This window comes from Anomaloglossus baeobatrachus, chromosome 12, assembly GCF_048569485.1.
Source record: "Anomaloglossus baeobatrachus isolate aAnoBae1 chromosome 12, aAnoBae1.hap1, whole genome shotgun sequence".
NCBI lineage: Eukaryota > Metazoa > Chordata > Amphibia > Anura > Aromobatidae > Anomaloglossus > Anomaloglossus baeobatrachus.
In genome coordinates this window covers 134,936,138-134,955,041 of record NC_134364.1, presented here as the reverse complement: position 1 = coordinate 134,955,041, position 18,904 = coordinate 134,936,138, and the positions used below count along the sequence as shown (strand labels likewise).

The window sequence follows — 18,904 nt, the reverse complement described above, 5'->3', positions numbered from 1 at the left end:
GTGGAAGCTCTGCAGTAAGAATACACTCGTATAGAATGTCCTGAGAGTGTATAATAAAGCCCACAACCAGAGGTTGTGGCTTACCAGCCCGCTCTCTGTGTGCCCTCCGGATTCCACAGCTCGGACCCCCAGTAAAGCGTCAGCCTTCCAGGAAAGCAGCAGATTCAGCAGCCAGCGCCGATCAGTGTGATAAACGCTGAGAAAATGGCGCTGGGAGGAGGAGGGGGGGCGGAGATTAGCCCAAGAGCGGGAAACCGGAGGGCTAAGGAGAGATGCAGGGGAGGGAAACATCTCCTCAGAGAGGAGTGTCCTCCCCTCTGCTGGATGGCCGGTGGGCGGCGCCACTCTATTCCCCTGCATGAATGACATGCAGAGGAAGATGAAACCGAAACTAGGCCCAAACAGAAGCCGGGGCCTAGATTTTAACATGCGGCCGACGAGCAGGCACCGTCGGCGCGGTTCTCAGGGGAAACCCCCAGAACCGGCCGGAATTTACAGTAAACATAAAAAACATACTTTCCCCCTAATAAAAGTACCCGGGACCCCTGAAAAACGTCTCAATACTTAGCTTTTGAGACGCAGGGCCAGTCCCTGAGGGGGGTTAAACGCTCCTTCCAGCAGGAACCAGACAGGGCTGCGGATGGAGACCGGTCTTCTGCAAGCAGAGAGGACCGTGACGGCTCCCACTTCAACCCAGAGCCTCTCAGAGGATGTGAAGGAGCGCGACATGTGAAGGCTCCAGCCTTGTAAAGTCAACCTTAACAGCACCGCCGACACAGTGGGGTGAGAAGGGACATGCCGGGAGTCCAGACTGGACCCGCTTTTCTTCCAAATCTTTAAAATCAAAAAAATGAAAAAATCAGAGAATGCATGTGTGTGTGTGACCTCCTGAAACACAAAGCATTGAACTGGTTAGATTGTCATCCAGGGGGTGTATATAGCCCGGAGGGAGGAGCTGCACGTTTGAGTGTAGTACTTTGTGTGTCCTCCGGAGGCAGAAGCTATACACCCATGGTTTGGGTCTCCCATAAGGAACGATGAAGAAAATCGTGTGCATTGCCTATGTGATGTGTGCGCCCTTACTGCGGCAAGTCCCAGCTGTAGCTTGCACCCATCTAGATGTCATCTACCAGTGTTACCAATGTGACAGGTCTCCTCCACAGTATCTGTATTGGCTGAAACCCTCGCAATGCCCGAGAGCCAAAAGCCCACATTCACGCCGACTACTGATCCTAAGAAATGTAAAAGCCAACCAAAAAGGAACAATTCTCTACTTGACCTATCTCTAAAATTAAAATGATAAAAAGGAGTCGTTACCTTTAACCCATCCTCAGGGTAATCTCGAAGGACCCATACACAATATTCAAAGATCAAAGAAATTTTTTCTGATCCTGTTGGAATAAGGTCAAAACTTTCTTTAGAATTTTTGCAAACTTTGAAATACGACCTCATGTAATGATAGAATGTTGTTAAGAGTCGGCCGAGCTCTCCAGGGTCATCGTATCCAGCCCCCGCCCAATGCAGGAGTCACCGCACCATCTCAGACACGTCTGCCCAGCCTCTGAAGACCTCCATTGAAGGAGACCACCCCTTGTGGCCGCCTGTTCCACTCATTCATCATCCTGTCAAAACGGTTTTTCTAATATCTAATTGTGTTTTCTCCCTTTCAATTTCATTCCATTGCCTCCCGTGTTTGCATGTGCAAAGGAGAATAAGTAGGATCCCTCTACACTGACAGCCCTTCAGATACCTCTTAGCCTTCTTTTTTGCAAGCTAAATAGGACATGGTTTACAGTCCAGTCACTATCCTGGTAACTTTTCGCTGACCTTGCTTTTTTTAAAATGCGGTGCCCAGAACTAGACACATTATTCCAGATGAGGTCTGACCAAAGAGAAGAGGAGGGAGATAATGACTTCCCGTGATATAGACTCTTTGCTTCTCTTAACATCCCAGCGCTGTGCTTGCTTTTTGCTGCTGCGTCACACTGCTGACTCCTGTGCAGTCTGTGATCTATTAGCATACCTTAGCCTTTTTCACATGTGCTGTTGCTTAGCTCTATTCCTCCTATTCTGTAGATGTTATTTTTGTTTTTGTTGCCCAGATGTAGAATATTTAATTTCTCCCAGTTAAATACCTTCAATACAGTTGAAAATGAACCTGGCTAATATAATGGAATTTGCCTCAATGTGACTCTTTAGCAGCTCACCACTCCCGGACCCTGACTTCTTGCATTGCTGGAGGGTGGGGAGCACCTAAAAGGTTGCCAGTGGCCTGGTCACATCCCTGATCCTGTGTTCCCTAACAGAATGATGAGAGGTAGAGATGAGTGAACCTTTGGAAGTTTGGGTTCAGAGGGTACAGTAGAACTTTAGATAATGTTCATTTTGGGACCTGGACTTGACCCGGACCTCAATGGAAGTCAGTAATTGGACAGTTTGTGTCTCCACTCACATGCAGCTAGCCATAAGGAGAACATTTCCAAGGGATGGTGGGAGGAGGGGTGTGGTACACAAGCTGTTCAAAACACTGCAAGCAGCCGGCACAGAGCTTGAGCCTCAATCATAAGTGAGCAGCGTTGGGCTTGGGTGAGCGGTTTGCACTCGTAACTCGCTGGAACTTCAAACCTGAACTCTGATTTTTGGGTTTTTTTAGGGCGCTTTCACACTTGTGTTGTGAGGCATCCGTGACAGTGCATTGTGTGATGCATGTGACGGATGCGTTTCAAATAGTGTGCTAATAAAGGTAACGGATTCCTTTAAAAGAACGTTTTGCGTTTTTTTTTAATGTTTCGCCAGGAAAAGAGATTTGCGGTCGGGAGGAGAGGGAGAGGTGACCGCAAATCCCCTGAGTGACTGCAGTGAGCCGCGCGATCAGCTGTGCAGTCACTCAGGTGACACGTGGCCACAGCTGCAGTCCTCCACCCAAGAGCTGTGTCCGCAGGTCACCTAAATGAGGGCACAACTGATCGCGCGACTCACTTCAGTTGCTGCGTGGTGCTGACAGGAGCGGCGGTGTTCTATGGCCGCTCCTATCAGCTTCATGTAGCAGAGCTGGAGGCATCGCAGGACCTCGTGTGGATTACGCCGTACCTGGAGAGGTATTTGGGGATTAATAAAGTGGGGAATACGGGTGTTTTTTTGTCTTTTCTTCCAAATAAAGGATTTTTTTCGGTGTTTGTGTTTATTTACTTTCACTTACAGGTTAATTGTGGGGGGTTGTCTCATAGATCATGATCAACCTAGGACTTAGTGGCAGCTATGGGCTGCCATTAACTCCTTATTACCTCGATTGCCACCACACCAGGGCAATTCGGGATGAGCCGGGTAGAGTCCCGGGACTGTCACAACTAATGTATGCGGCAATTCCGGGCGGCTGCTGGCTGATATTTTTAGGCTGGCGGGCTCCCCATAACATGGGGCTCCCCTTCCTGAGAATACCAGCCTTCAGCCGTGTGGCTTTATCTTGGCTGGTATCAAAATTGGGTGGGAACTGCACGCCGTTTTTTTTTAAATGTATTTATTTTACTGCACGATATATACCCGCCCACTAGCGGCTGTGATTGGTTGCAGTGAGATAGCTGTCACTCAGCGTGGGGGCGGGTCTGACTGCAACCAATCATGGGCGCTGGTGGGTGGGGGAAGCAGTGAATATGAGATGGAATAACGAGCAGCTGGCATTTTCAAAAGCGGAAAAGCCGCCAGAGCTTTGTGACAGCCGAGCAGCGCCGTGCCGGTGACTGGTGAGTATGAGAGAGACCAGGAGTGATTTTAAACGATTTATATCGTTCTGCTGGACATGCTGAGCATGCTCAGTAGAACGTGACGGAATTTGTCAGCGGATTCTGACGCTTTGTCTATGGGGGCGGATTCCGCCGCTATGCACTATCATTACACACCGTGGTGGATACTAACTGAATCCGTCAGGGTGTGATATTTTAACGACACAAAAAACGCTACATGCAGCGTTCTCTCCACCCGACGTTGCGTCAAAATAACGATTCAGCGTCGTCCAGTGGATGCAACGCAGACACTTGCGTTACAGTGCGTCGTCAATACAAGTCTATGGAGAATAGCGCAGTGCGTTAACGGACTGCTCTATTCTCCATAGCGGCGGATTGCGCTGAACGCAAGTGTGAAAGCGGCCTAAGTCTGTGCTAGAACCCAAACTTCGAACAGTGAACTTCAAGTTGGCTCATCTCTAAAGAGAGGCGGCTTCTTCTCGGCAGAAGTGGTGCAGGGGATGGACGCTGGTCAGATTCGGCCGGCCTCAGAGAGGCGCCAACATGTGGTGAGGCATAGACACTGCTCAAGCTTCTTCACTAGGTTATGGGCCATGCTGACATTGTAGGGTAGCCGGTAACCAAGGCAACAAAGTGTGCACTATCATATACAGATTATTTTTATCAAGGGGAAAGTTGTAAAGTCATTAGGCTTTTACAAGCGTTTAGCAATTTTAACTATTTATGAACTTGAGACAATCCCACTAAGGATGTGCTTTTTAAGGCTATGTGCGCACTGGGAAATGGAATTTTCTTGAGAAAATTCCGCATGCTCTCAAAGATTACCGCACCAGCGGTAAAAAACCGCGGGAAACCGCACCCGAAAACCGCATGCGGTTTGCCGCGGTATTATTCGCGGTATTGCCGCGTGCGGGTTGGGATGTGCTTTATTGCATTCAATGCAATAAAGCACATTGAAGAAAAAAAAAAAAAAAAGTCATTTAATTCTGAGATAGTAGATAGACAGAAGAATAGATAGAGGGATAGATAGAAAGACAGACAGAGGGATAGATAGATAGACAGAGGGATAGATAGAGGGATAGATAGAGAGGTAGATGACAGATCGCTGCATTTCCCACGGTTGGCAGTGAGTTCACATTACCGGCCGTGGGAAATGACCGGTAATTACCTCTGCTGCTTTCATTCAGCGCTGTGTCTTTGACACATCGCGGCTGGATGTAAGCAGCGCAGGACCCTGTGGATTACGTCGGAGCGGTGGATTACGCCGGAGCTTTGGTGCGGGAGGGGTTAATAAAATGGTGAACGAGGCTTGTTTGTTTTATTTAAAATAAAGGATTTTTCGGTGTCTGTGTTTTTTTCACTTTACTTACGGGTTGATCATGTCAGCTGTCTCATAGACGCTGCCATGATCAAGCCTGGAGTTAATGGCGGTGGTCCCCCACCATCATTAACCCCTTGTATTACCTTGCTGCCACTTCTACACGGCGGCAAGAAGAGCCGGGGACACGCCGGTGCTGCCGCATAATGCATGCGACAGTGCCGGGGCAGCTGCGGCTGATATTCTCGGCTGCCGGAGGGGGAGTGAGGCGGGGGACATTAACCCTGCCCCTCTCCCTCCCCAGCCTGAGAATACCGGGCCACCGCTGTGTGCCTACCTCGGCTGGAAGGTGAATATGCAGCGGAGCCCACGTTCTTTGTTTTCTATATTTCCGTTTGCTTTCTATGTGTGTTCTATGCGTCTGTGTCTATGTGTTCTATGTCTGTGATGTGTGTGTGTGTGTTTCCTCTCTGCTTTGCTTCCTCTTCCTGTAATGACATCACTTCCCTGCAAAACCGCAGACAAGCGATGTACATTACCGGAGGTAAACCGCGAAATACCGCAGGGAATAACGCAGGAAAACGCAGTGAACCGCACAGAATTTGCTGCCTGCATTATTCCCTGCGGGATTTCATGATTAACATTGGAGTCAATGGAGTGAAATCCCGCAGCGATGTGCGGAAAAGAAGTGACATGCACTTGTTTTTGCTGCGGGAATCCCGCAGCAAAACATGCAGCTGACAAATTCCGCCTAGTGCGCACAGGATTTTTTTTCTCCATAGGATTTGCTGGTGATTCACTGCAGAGATGTTATGAACATTTTCTGCAGCGAAACATGCAGCAAATCCGCGGAAAATCCGCGGCAAAATCCGGTAAGTGCGCACAAGGCCTAAAGCAGCAAAAATTGCCACCAATTGGTATGTAATTGTTTGGGGTGACCGGGGGGCGGTGTGATTAGGTCTGCACACTATTCCCATTTACTACATAAAACAAACTGCAGCATCTGAAGGACAATTTTATTTTACATTTAATTTTACTTATAAAAAATGTTGCTAAAATGTGTATTGGAAGGAAATGAGAGACCCTCTATCACAGCATTAGACAGATAGGGACATATTCAGAAATTCCACAGTAAGGGTCAGTCCGGGTCCCGGATTCAGCGGCTCCACGTCCAGTCCTGTGGTCAGTGTCCGGTGTGGGCTCATCAGAGCGGTGTGTCACTTATTTCAATGGCTTCACCAGCCCCTTCTCTAGATGTGTTATGGAAGGGGTCTGGCTTGGCTTTTCCCATGAGCTGCCAGCCAGGCTCCTTTCTAGACTGAATACAAGAATTGCGGATACTTCCTAAATCTTATGGTCTGAACTGGTGCAAGCTGAACATAGCGTACATTATATCAAAATAGCAGCTGCACTCAAGTAAAGGGAGGGAAAAAAGCAAAGAGATGCACATGGTGATCACTGGAATGTGAAAATGCACACCTGCAAAGAAAACATAAAAAAATGTGGAAAAAATGAGTTATTTTGCAAATAAAATTGGCCAAGTTTAATTTAGCCTAGTTACCACGCCCAGGTGTAACTCTCAACTGGGTCCTCATCTAAATTCCTGCCTCTTTTGTTATACCTTGGCGTGGTAACTGGGCTCAATTAAACTTGGCCAATTTTATTTGCAAAAGAACTCCTTTTTTCACAAAAAATGTTTTCACATTTTTCCTATCTTTGCAGGTGTGCATTTTCACAGTCCAGTGTTCACCATATACATCTCTTTGCTTATTTTTCCCCCCTCTACTTGAGTGCAGCTGCTATTTTGATAATCCTTTCCAGACTGATGTGATGATGTGCCGACCCAAGTATTGCTTCACTATGACCAGCAAGAAGCAAGACATGAAGCTGCAGAAACCAAGACCAAGGCGGCTATTAGCAGATAATTTGTTAACCATTGTGCATAGGATTTAGAACATTTTAATCAGCTGCACAGTATCTAAGATATACAGTCACATGCATTGACAGACCGGCGTAGCTAATGAACTGCTAGCTAGTGCCCTTAGCCAGCCCCCTTCACCCAGCTCTGATCATGCGCAGACACAGAGAAAGACCCTCGTAGAGCACAAGGCCAGAAGCGCTGGGGCTGGAGGCTGGGGCTGGTGCCATGGCTGGGGCTGGTGCCATGGCTGGGGCTGGAGGCTGGGGCTGGTGCCATGGCTGGGGCTGGAGGCTGGGGCTGGTGCCATGGCTGGGGCTGGTGCCATGGCTGGGGCTGGAGGCTGGGGCTGGTGCCATGGCTGGGGCTGGTGCCATGGCTGGGGCTGGAGGCTGGGGCTGGTGCCATGGCTGGGGCTGGTGCCATGGCTGGGGCTGGAGGCTGGGGCTGGTGCCATGGCTGGGGCTGGAGGCTGGGGCTGGTGCCATGGCTGGGGCTGGGGCTGGTGCCATGGCTGGGGCTGGAGGCTGGTGCCATGCCTGGGGCTGGAGGCTGGTGCCATGGCTGGGGCTGGAGGCTGGTGCCATGGCTGGGGCTGGAGGCTGGGGCTGGTGCCATGGCTGGGGCTGGAGGCTGGGGCTGGTGCCATGGCTGGGGCTGGAGGCTGGGGCTGGTGCCATGGCTGGGGCTGGAGGCTGGGGCTGGTGCCATGGCTGGGGCTGGAGGCTGGGGCTGGTGCCATGGCTGGGGCTGGAGGCTGGGGCTGGTGCCATGGCTGGGGCTGGAGGCTGGGGCTGGAGGCTGGGGCTGGTGCCATGGCTGGGGCTGGAGGCTGGGGCTGGTGCCATGGCTGGGGCTGGAGGCTGGGGCTGGTGCCATGGCTGGGGCTGGAGGCTGGGACACTTTTAAAGATAGAATATTAGCAAGTCGCTGTAATGGAGACACGTGTCTTTGTACTCACCTAGTCTTTGCAGATACTGTACAGTTCTTTCGTGACCTTTCAATGGTGAATTGGCTTTTTTGGATTGGTCCACCAGGACCATAAGAGCTGCAGAAACACTCATCGTCAGTATACATAGTATAATACCCAATCATATTATTTATTATTGCACTTGCCAAATCTTGTCAGATTACAACTTATCAAGTCAACGTATAGAACTTAAAGGGAACCTGTCACCAGATTTGGGTCCCATAAGCTGCGGCCACCACCAGTGGGCTCTTGTATACAGCATGGAGGTCCTGCGCAGGCAGATTAAAGTATTGTAGTGCGCCTACACAGGAACTCAATGCTGGTGGGTGTGGATGACATAGGATGTGTCATGCACCCCGGCTTCAGAAGAAGGAGGACGAAGATGGCCGAAAGAGGAGGCGCCAGTCCCACAGAATGGAGACACCATCAGACCAGTCTGCACTGTACCGATTGTTTAGGTAAGTATATAAAGTGATGTTTACGTTCTACACAGCGGCCTGGGCTCTTATATACAGTATGTGAAAATGCTGTATATAAGAGCCCGGTGGTGGTGGCTGCAGCTTATAGGCCCCAAATCTGGTGACAGGTTTCCTTTAATGGATGCAATTATTCCCTCGGGTCACCCACAATGCAAAGTTCTGTGCCGCCATAAGTGGCCATTCCTCGCCATATTTCCTGTTTAGAGACAGTATGCATCGCCTTACCTTTTTCGTGTAGGCCCTTCTTCTCATACAGGATGATGAGCTCGCTGTATTTGTGCGCCTTCTTCAGAACATGTTCACTTTCCTCCACGTGGCAATGGTTGTTTTCTAGCCGCAGGAGAGGAGCCACCAGGGCAACATTAGTCTGATAAAGAAGAAGAGTCACAGTACACAGTCAAGTTAAAATTATACCAGCACTCCAGCAATATATTATTGCATTGCTGGCGTGGTGTCACTGATGCACGTTACCTGTCCTTTGCAATATACTATCTGCAGCCTTCTGCTCTTCCCAGCGCCGCTCTAGTCCCTTTCTGCTATCTTGTGGTTACAGCTTCTAACTGGAAGTCACAGATAACAGGTACAAGTTCTCAATGTAAGTCTATGAGAGCCTCATTGTGACTCTCATAGACACACTAAGAAGTGACCTACAGCTCGTCCAGCAAACACTGAGCGACAACTAGCAGAAGACGTCAGGAGCGGAGAACAGGAGACGTGGTTTTTTTTCTAGAGGCAGGGACCTAGTGATACTACTCTGGGGTTGCAGCTACCACATAGGAAAGTAGAGATGTGAAGAGGTAGAAAGCAGCGGCTGCGCACAGCCTGTGTATTATGTACTGACCTTCTAAAAGGCTATTACACAGGAAAGGTCAGGAAGCAGATTAACCCTATAAGAGGCTGCTCCCATCTCAGCTACTCATGCCTGAAACAGGAATGTGTGTCTATGGCAGCCACAACAGATGCGGTGTGTGTAACTGATCAATTCACTGGGAATTGCAGACAAATAAAGAGAATTTTGTTTACTTACCGTAAATTCTATTTCTTATAGTTCCGACATGGGAGACCCAAACCATGGGTGTATAGCTTCTGCCTCCGGAGGACACACAAAGTACTACACTCAAACGTGTAGCTCCTCCCTCCGGGCTATATACACCCCCTGGATGACAATCTAACCAGTTCAGTGCAAAAGCTGTAGGAGGACATCCACCCATAAGTAGAGATAGAGTAAAACTCGGAAAGACCGGAACTCTGTCTACTAACAACAGCCGGTGAAACACACGGAACAAAAAACTGCCAACAGGCAACAGGGAGGGTGCTGGGTCTCCCATGTCGGAACTATAAGAAAAAGAATTTACGGTAAGTAAACAAAATTCTCTTTTTCTTCATCGTTCCTTATGGGAGACCCAAACCATGGGACGTTCCAAAGCAGTCCATGGGTGGGAAATAAACCAAACTGAGAAGTAGGCAAAACCTAACTTCACAAATGGGCGACAGCCGCCTGAAGAACGCATCTGCCCAAGCTCGCATCTGCCGAAGCATGAGCATGCACTTGGTAGTGCTTCGAAAAAGTGTGCAGACTGGACCACGTGGCAGCCTGACAAACCTGCTGAGCCGTAGCCTGGTGCCTGAAAGCCCAGGAGGCACCGACAGCTCTGGTTGAGTGCGCCTTAATCCCTGGCGGAGGAGGCACCTGAGAACACTGGTAGGCATCGGTGATAGCCGACCTGATCCAACGAGCTAGGGTCGGTTTAGAAGCAGCGAGACCCTTGCGCTGACCAGTGGTTAGCACAAAAAGTGAGGTGCACCGCCTAAAAACGGCGGTGCGTGACACATAGATTCGGAGCGCCCGCACCAAATCTAAGGAATGCAACGCCTTCTCAAAGCGATGCACAGGGGCCGGACAAAGAGAAGGCAATGAAATGTCCTGGTTAAGGTGGAAAGGAGACACCACCTTAGGGAGAAAGTCCGGAGTCGGCCGAAGAACCACCTTGTCTTGGTGAAACACCAAAAAGGGGGATTCCGAAGAGAGCGCAGCCAAATCAGAAACTCTCCTGAGAGAAGTTATGGCTACTAGAAAAACAACTTTCTGTGAAAGTCTAAACAAAGGAACCTCCCTGAGAGGCTCAAAGGGGGGTTTCTGTAAGGCCGTGAGGACCAGATTAAGGTCCCAGGGATCCAAGGGCCGCCGGTAAGGAGGAATGATGTGAGATGCGCCCTGCATGAAGGTGCGCACCTGAGCCAGTCGGGCGATACGCCGCTGGAACAATACCGACAGAGCAGACACCTGTCCCTTGAGGGAATTGAGGGACAGTCCTAGCTGTAGACCGGACTGTAGAAAAGACAGGATGGTCGGCAAGGAGAACGGCCAAAGGGGCATGGCCGGAAGAGCGACACCAGGACAGGAAAATCCTCCAAGTCCTGTGGTAAATCTTGGCCGAGGAAGACTTCCGAGCCTGAGTCATAGTGGAGATGACCTCAGAGGGAATGCCTGAAGCCGTCAGGATCCAGGACTCAAGAGCCACGCCGTCAATCTGAGAGCCGCAGAATTCTGGCGGAAGAACGGACCTTGAGAGAGAAGGTCTGGGCGGTCCGGGAGGTGCCACGGCACCTCTACGGACAGACGGAGCAGGTCTGGGTACCAAGCTCGCCTGGGCCAGTCCGGAGCAATGATTATGACTCGACGGCCCTCCATTCCGATCTTGCGCAGAACCCTGGGCAAGAGAGCTAGAGGGGGAAACACATAGGCCAGACGGAACTGAGACCAATCTTGAACCAGTGCGTCCGCTGCGAAGGCCTGAGGATCGTGGGAGCGAGCCATGTAAACCGGAACCTTGTTGTTGTGCCGGGATGCCATTAGATCCACTTCCGGAGTGCCCCACTTGCGGCAGATTGATCTGAACACTGACGGATGCAGGGCCCACTCGCCGCTGTCCACGGTTTGACGGCTGAGATAATCGGCCTCCCAGTTTTCCACGCCTGGGATGTGGACTGCAGATATGGTGGACTTGGAGTCCTCCGTCCACTGGAGGATTCGTTGAACCTCCAACATCGCCAGACGGCTGTGAGTCCCGCCCTGGTGATTGATGTAGGCAACCGCTGTCGCGTTGTCCGACTGAACTCGAATGTGCCTGCCCGCCAACAGGTGGTGAAAGGCAAGGAGAGCTAGAAACACAGCTCTGATCTCCAGCACATTGATCGAGAGGGCTGATTCGGACGGAGTCCAAGTGCCCTGTGCTCGGTGATGGAGAAATACTGCTCCCCAACCGGAGAGGCTGGCATCCGTGGTGAGGATCACCCAGGACGGAGTCAGGAAGGAGCGTCCCTGAGACAGAGAGAGGGGCCGAAGCCACCACTGAAGGGAGCTCCTGGTCTGTGACGACAGAACCACCATCCTGTGCAAGGAAGAGATCCGCTTGTCCCAACAGCAGAGAATGTCCAGCTGAAGGGGACGCAGATGGAACTGGGCAAAGGGAACCGCTTCCATTGATGCCACCATCTGACCTAGCACCTGCATGAGGTGTCTGATGGAATGACGGCGGTGCCTCAGCAGAGAGCGCACCGCCAGACGAAGGGACTGCTGTTTGACTAAGGGCAACTTGACAAGTGCCGGCAGAGTCTCGAATTGCATCCCTAGGTAAAGAAGCACCTGGGTCGGGGTCAGAGTGGACTTGGGCAGGTTGACAAGCCACCCGAACTGAACGAGCGTGGCGAGCGTGAGTGAGACACTCCGCTGGCAGTCTGTACTGGATGAGGCCTTGACTAGAAGGTCGTCCAGGTAAGGAATCACTGCCAACCCCTGGAGGTGCAGAACCGCAACCACTGCTGCCATGACCTTGGTGAATACTCGAGGGGCCGTGGCTAAGGCGAAGGAATTAGCCACGAATTGGAAATGTTCCTCTCCGATTGCAAAGCGTAGCCAACGCTGGTGTGAAACCGCAATAGGCACATGCAGATAGGCATCTCTGATGTCGATGGATGCCAGAAAATCTCCTTGGGTCATTGAGGCAATGACCGATCTCAGAGATTCCATGCGAAAGTGCCGCACCTGAACATGCTTGTTGAGAAGCTTGAGATCCAGGATGGGCCGGAAGGAACCGTCCTTCTTGGGAACTAGAAAGAGGTTTGAGTAGAAACCGCTGAACCGTTCCCAGGCGGGAACCGGAACAATTACACCGTTGGCCTGCAGGGATGCCACGGCCTGAGAGTAGGCGGCGGCTTTGGAGCAGGGGGGGGGGTGGACAGAAAAAATCTGTTTGGCGGGCTGGAAGAAAATTCTATCCTGTAGCCGTGGGAGATGATATCTCGCACCCACTGATCGGAGACGTGTTGAAACCACACGTCGCCAAAGTGGGAGAGCCTGCCACCGACCAAGGACGTTGCTGGCGCAGCCAGATAGTCAAGAGGAGGCTGCCTTAGTGGCAGCGGCTCCTCCGGTCTTTTGAGGACGCGGCTTCGCGCGCCAGTTGGGTTTACGATCCTTGGCTGCGGTAGTGGACGAGGTCGAGGGCTTAGAGGATGACCAGTTAGAGGAACGAAAGGAACGAAACCTCGATTGGTTCCTACCCTGGACAGGTTTCCTGGCTTTAGTTTGTGGCAAGGAAGTACTCTTCCCGCCAGTAGCTTCCTTAATTATTTCATCCAGTTGTTCACCAAACAGCCGGGACCCAAAAAAAGGGAGACTCGCAAGGAACTTCTTAGAGGAAGAGTCTGCTTTCCACTCTCGAAGCCACAAGATCCTGCGGATCGCGAGGGAGTTAGCGGAGGCCACCGCAGTGCGGTGAGAAGCCTCTAGGATGGCAGACATGGCGTAGGATGAAAAAGCCGAAGCTTGAGAAGTCAAGGCATCCATCTCAGGCATAGAGTCCCTGGTGAGGGAGTGTATCTCTGCCAGAGAGGCAGAGACTGCCTTAAGAGCCCACACTGCCGCAAAAGACGGGGAGAACGAGGCTCCTGCCGCCTCATATACAGACTTGGCCAGAAGGTCAACCTGGCGGTCAGTGGGATCCTTAAGAGAAGTGCCATCAGCCACAGCTACGACTGTGCGGGCTGAGATTCTGGACACTGGAGGGTCTACCTTTGGAGACTGGGCCCATTCCTTAACCACCTCTGGTGGAAAAGGAAAACGGTCATCAGAACTACGCTTCGGAAAACGTTTGTCAGGACAGGCCCTGGGCTTGTTAACAGTGGTCCGAAAACTGGAGTGGTTAAAAAACATACTCTTAGCTCTCTTAGGTGAGGTAAACTGGTGTATCTCTACCCGAGAGGCTTGTTCCTCTGACTCTGGTGGATTGAGGTTCAGTACGGAGTTAATGGATGCAATCAAGTCACTAACATCCGCATCACCCTCAGACACGTCAATGGGGTACATAGAGGTAGTGTCTGAGCCCACAGTAAACGAATCCTCCTCGCCCTGCACCTCGGCTCGTGAATCAGAGCCGTGGGACGAGGAAGGAGAAGGGTCCCTGCGTCTCCGTTTAGGGGGACGGGGTCCTAGGACATGCTCTGAGAGCTCTGCAGAACTAGGAGCAGCAGAGGCACCCTGAGAGGGGGGCTGATGCATGGTCAGCAGTGTCCGGGACAGCTGCCCCATGGAGTCGGCAAAAGACTGGGAAATAGCTTGGGAAAAGGATGCTACCCAAGCCGGGGGTTCAGCCACCGGGGCCGGAGCAGCCGGAGGGACCCCTGAGGAGGCTCCAGGCTGAGACACAACCATGTTAGCACAGGCATCACAATGTGGGTATGTGCTTAGCTCTGGCAGAATGCGCTTACATGCAGTGCATATAGCGTACATGTTTGCAGCCTTGCTCCGGGTGACAGACATGCTGCTGAGGTGGAAGCTCTGCAGTAAGAATACACTCGTATAGAATGTCCTGAGAGTGTATAATAAAGCCCACAACCAGAGGTTGTGGCTTACCAGCCCGCTCTCTGTGTGCCCTCCGGATTCCACAGCTCGGACCCCCAGTACAGCGTCAGCCTTCCAGGAAAGCAGCAGATTCAGCAGCCAGCGCCGATCAGTGTGATAAACGCTGAGAAAATGGCGCTGGGAGGAGGAGGGGGGGCGGAGATTAGCCCAAGAGCGGGAAACCGGAGGGCTAAGGAGAGATGCAGGGGAGGGAAACATCTCCTCAGAGAGGAGTGTCCTCCCCTTTGCTGGATGGCCGGTGGGCGGCGCCAGTCTATTCCTCTGCATGAATGACATGCAGAGGAAGATGAAACCGAAACTAGGCCCAAACAGAAGCCGGGGCCTAGATTTTAACATGCGGCCGACGAGCAGGCACCGTCGGCGCGGTTCTCAGGGGAAACCCCCAGAACCGGCCGGAATTTACAGTAAACATAAAAAACATATTTCCCCCTAATAAAAGTACCCGGGACCCCTGAAAAACCTCTCAATACTTAGCTTTTGAGACGCAGGGCCAGTCCCTGAGGGGGGTTAAACGCTCCTTCCAGCAGGAACCAGACAGGGCTGCGGATGGAGACCGGTCTTCTGCAAGCAGAGAGGACCGTGACAGCTCCCACTTCAACCCAGAGCCTCTCAGAGGATGTGAAGGAGCGCGGCATGTGAAGGCTCCAGCCTTGTAAAGTCAACCTTAACAGCACTGCCGACACAGTGGGGTGAGAAGGGACATGCCGGGAGTCCAGACTGGACCCGCTTTTCTTCCAAATCTTTAAAATCAAAAAAATGAAAAAATCAGAGAATGCATGTGTGTGTGTGACCTCCTGAAACACAAAGCATTGAACTGGTTAGATTGTCATCCAGGGGGTGTATATAGCCCGGAGGGAGGAGCTACACGTTTGAGTGTAGTACTTTGTGTGTCCTCCGGAGGCAGAAGCTATACACCCATGGTCTGGGTCTCCCATAAGGAACGATGAAGAAAATATTAAAATATTAAAAACAAACAAAACACATGCATACTCCTATTAAAAATGCTATGGTTTTGTCATGTTAATATATAAAAAAAAAAAAAACCAAAACCCAGAAGAATCATTTCAGAACTTTTTCCACCTTTAATGTCGCTCAATCTCTATAATTCAACTGAAAAAAAAAATTTTTGGGGTGAAAAAAAAATCAACAAAAAACAAAAACAAAACAACTAGCCTTAAGTCGTTGTATAAATATTCGCATCAATAGAGTAATATTTTGTTGAAGCACCCTCTAAATGTCGGCCAGCGTTCAGTGTTTGGGGTAGGCATGGATCAGCCGGGCACCTCTACACTGGTGATCTGTGCCCGCTCCTCCTTGCGGTGGCGCTCCGTATCGGGGAGATGGGAACGGCCGGTTACTGCGCCTCTTCAAGAAACCAAAAGATTTTCAGTTGCATTCGGGTGCAGGATCCGGCCCAGCCGCTCCAGACCTTACTATAGATAAGAAGCCTTTATACCCCGCTCTACTGTGTGCAGTCACAGCGCTGCGCAGAACACAGGAGCTTAGCAGGGTTTCCACTCCACTTACACTTTCTGCCCTCTGTGCTTGGGCAGAGCAGACCCCGATAACGCCTGCATTGTGTTTATCCCATTGTTCTTTTCAATTCAAAGTTCAACCTTTTTGCTTCTTCTCATCCATTTATATATAGCCATATCCATTTGTACGCGGTCTCCTCCATTTGTACGCGGTCTCCTCCATTTGTACGCGGTCTCCTCCATTTGTACGCGGTCTCCTCCACTTGTACGCGGTCTCCTCCACTTGTACGCGGTCTCCTCCACTTGTACGCGGTCTCCTCCACTTGTACGCGGTCTCCTCCACTTGTACGCGGTCTCCTCCACTTGTACGCGGTCTCCTCCACTTGTACGCGGTCTCCTCCACTTGTACGCGGTCTCCTCCACTTGTACGCGGTCTCCTCCACTTGTACGCGGTCTCCTCCACTTGTACGCGGTCTCATCCACTTGTACGTGGTCTCATCCACTTGTATGTGGTCTCATCCACTTGTATGTGGTCTCATCCACTTGTATGTGGTCTCATCCACTTGTATGTGGTCTCATCCACTTGTATGTGGTCTCATCCACTTGTATGTGGTCTCATCCACTTGTATGTGGTTTCATCCACTTGTATGTGGTCTCATTCACTTGTATGTGGTCTCATCCACTTGTATGTGGTCTCATCCACTTGTATGTGGTCTCATCCACTTGTATGTGGTCTCATCCACTTGTATGTGGTCTCATCCACTTGTATGTGGTCTCATCCATTTGTATGTGGTCTCATCCACTTGTATGTGGTCACACCATCCTTTTTTGTTTGTTGTTTTTACTCCTTTTCTTTATAATAATGAAAACTGGTCAAAAATAAAGCGTAATTTGGATTTTTGTCTCTTATATTTACTTCTTTCAGTTCCTGAAGATAGTTAAATTTGATGATGTCTTTGCTATCCACTGTAGTACTTTGTTGATGTCAAATACGTGGCTTGTCTATACAGTTGAACCTCGCTTAACGAGTAACCCAGTTAGCGAGTATTTTGCTATACGAGCAAAGCTTGCTGTAAATTTGTAACTCTGTTTACGAGCAATGCCTTGCTGTACGAGCAAAATACTCACCGCACACACTTCCGGTTCCGTACATCCACCACGCTCTGACCCGCTCTTGCAGTCCACACACACACACACAAGCACACACACACACACACAAGCACTCACACACACAAGCACTCACACACACAAGCACACACACACACAAGCACACACACACAGACAGACAGACAGACAGACACACACACACACGCAGACAAGCATGCATACACACACACGCACAGACAAGAGCACACACACACATATTATGCTCACCTTACCTTCCGTTCCCTCGCCGGCCTCATGGAACTTGTAGTTCGTCCGTACACACTGTGTATCGGGTAACCATGCGACCAATGCCCACACTTTTGCTCCCAGAGCGCTGACGTCAATGGCAGGAGCCGCTTGCCTCTGATTGGCCAGCGTACTGCCTTTGAGTAGTGGCTCACAAGGGAAGGTCCTCCCTCGTCGCGATGGTTACCCGATACACATCCTGTAGCGACGAGGGAGGAACGTCCGCTGTCAGCCGCTAATCAAAGGCAGCGTGCTGGCCAATCAGAGGCAAGCGGCTCCTACCTTTGACGTCAGCGTGATGGGAGCGGAAGTGTTGGCATCGGTCGCATGGTTACCCGATACACAGCATGTACGGGCGGACTACAAGTTCCATGAGGCCGGCGAGGGCACGGAAGGTAAGGCGAGCATAATATGTGTGTGTGTGCGTGTTTGTACGTGTGTGGAATGGGACATGTAACAGGTTGTGGAATGGATCATCAGCATTGCAATGTTTTCCTATGGGAAATCTTGCTTTGCTGAACGAGTAACTTGGTTAACAAGTGCACTCCCAGAACGGATTGTTCTCGTTTACCAAGGTTCCTCTGTGTATTGGTGTGACTTTTTTTAGTATCCAAGTCAAAAATTAAGAAAAAAAACAGTTTTCACACAGCTACGGTTTCTGGGTTTGGGGTTTGACACTGTTGAGGAATCAGTATTTCTTCCGGAAGGGAAGACCTTGTCTTTGCAGTCTTTTGGCAGAAACATACGACATCCAGGCCGGCATTCTGTTCGATATTGCATCCTAGGTAATATGGTGGCAACGTTCAAGGCAGTCCTGTTTGCTCATTTTAGGTTAAGACCTCTACAGACTACGCTTCTAGCCTGGTAAGACAGGCCAATACAGTCCCTGGAACGGACTATACAGCTCACCCGTCGGTATAGCCAGGCTCAGGTGGTGGCTAATGTCCCCCTTGTTAACTTTGGGTCACTCCTTTCGCCCCTCAGTGGCAGGTGCTCACCACAGATTTGAAGGTCCAGGGAGTTTAGAGAAGCCAAGATAATTTCCCAATCAATGTGCTCTGGAGCTCAAAGCTGTCCGTCTGTCCCTTTTACATTGGCAGCACTAAATGGGGCTTTACACACAACGATATCGCTAAGGAGATGTCGTTTGGGTCACAGAATTCGTGACGCACATCCGGCCCAGTTAGTGACGTTGTTGTGTGTGAAACGCACGAACGACCGCTAACAATCAAAATTACTCACCATATCGTTGATCATTGACACGTCGTTCTAATCTCACATATCGTTGCTGTTGCAGGACGCAGGTTGTTCGTCGTTCCTGCGGCAGCATACATCGCTATGTGTGACACCGCAGGAACGAGGAACAACATCGTACCTGCGGCCGCCCGCAATGAGGAAGGAAGGAGGTGGGCGGCATGTTCCGGCTGCTCATCTCCACCCCCTCCGCTTCTATTGAGCGGCTGCTGTGTGACGTGGCTGTGACACCGCACGAACCTCCCCCTTAGAAGAAGGGAATTTTGTTTACTTACCGTAAATTCCTTTTCTTCTAGCTCCTATTGGGAGACCCAGACAATTGGGTGTATAGCTTCTGCCTCCGGAGGCCACACAAAGTAATTACACTTTAAAAAGTGTAACCCCTCCCCTCTGCTATACACCCTCCCGTGCATCACGGGCCCCTCAGTTTTGGTG

General features: G+C 50.7%; 1 protein-coding gene across 1 annotated transcript in view; it reads right to left on the bottom strand.

The window, feature by feature from the left end:
* VPS39 (VPS39 subunit of HOPS complex) overlaps positions 1-18,904 on the bottom strand; it is a 184,840-nt gene that overhangs the window by 107,348 nt on the left and 58,588 nt on the right. Inside the window, exons 14-16 of the mRNA XM_075330479.1 lie at positions 8,651-8,792; positions 7,938-8,024; positions 1,318-1,391 (exon numbers count right to left, since the gene is read on the bottom strand). Coding sequence (XP_075186594.1) covers positions 1,318-1,391; positions 7,938-8,024; positions 8,651-8,792 — 303 coding nt within the window. The remainder of the gene's footprint in view (positions 1-1,317; positions 1,392-7,937; positions 8,025-8,650; positions 8,793-18,904) is intronic.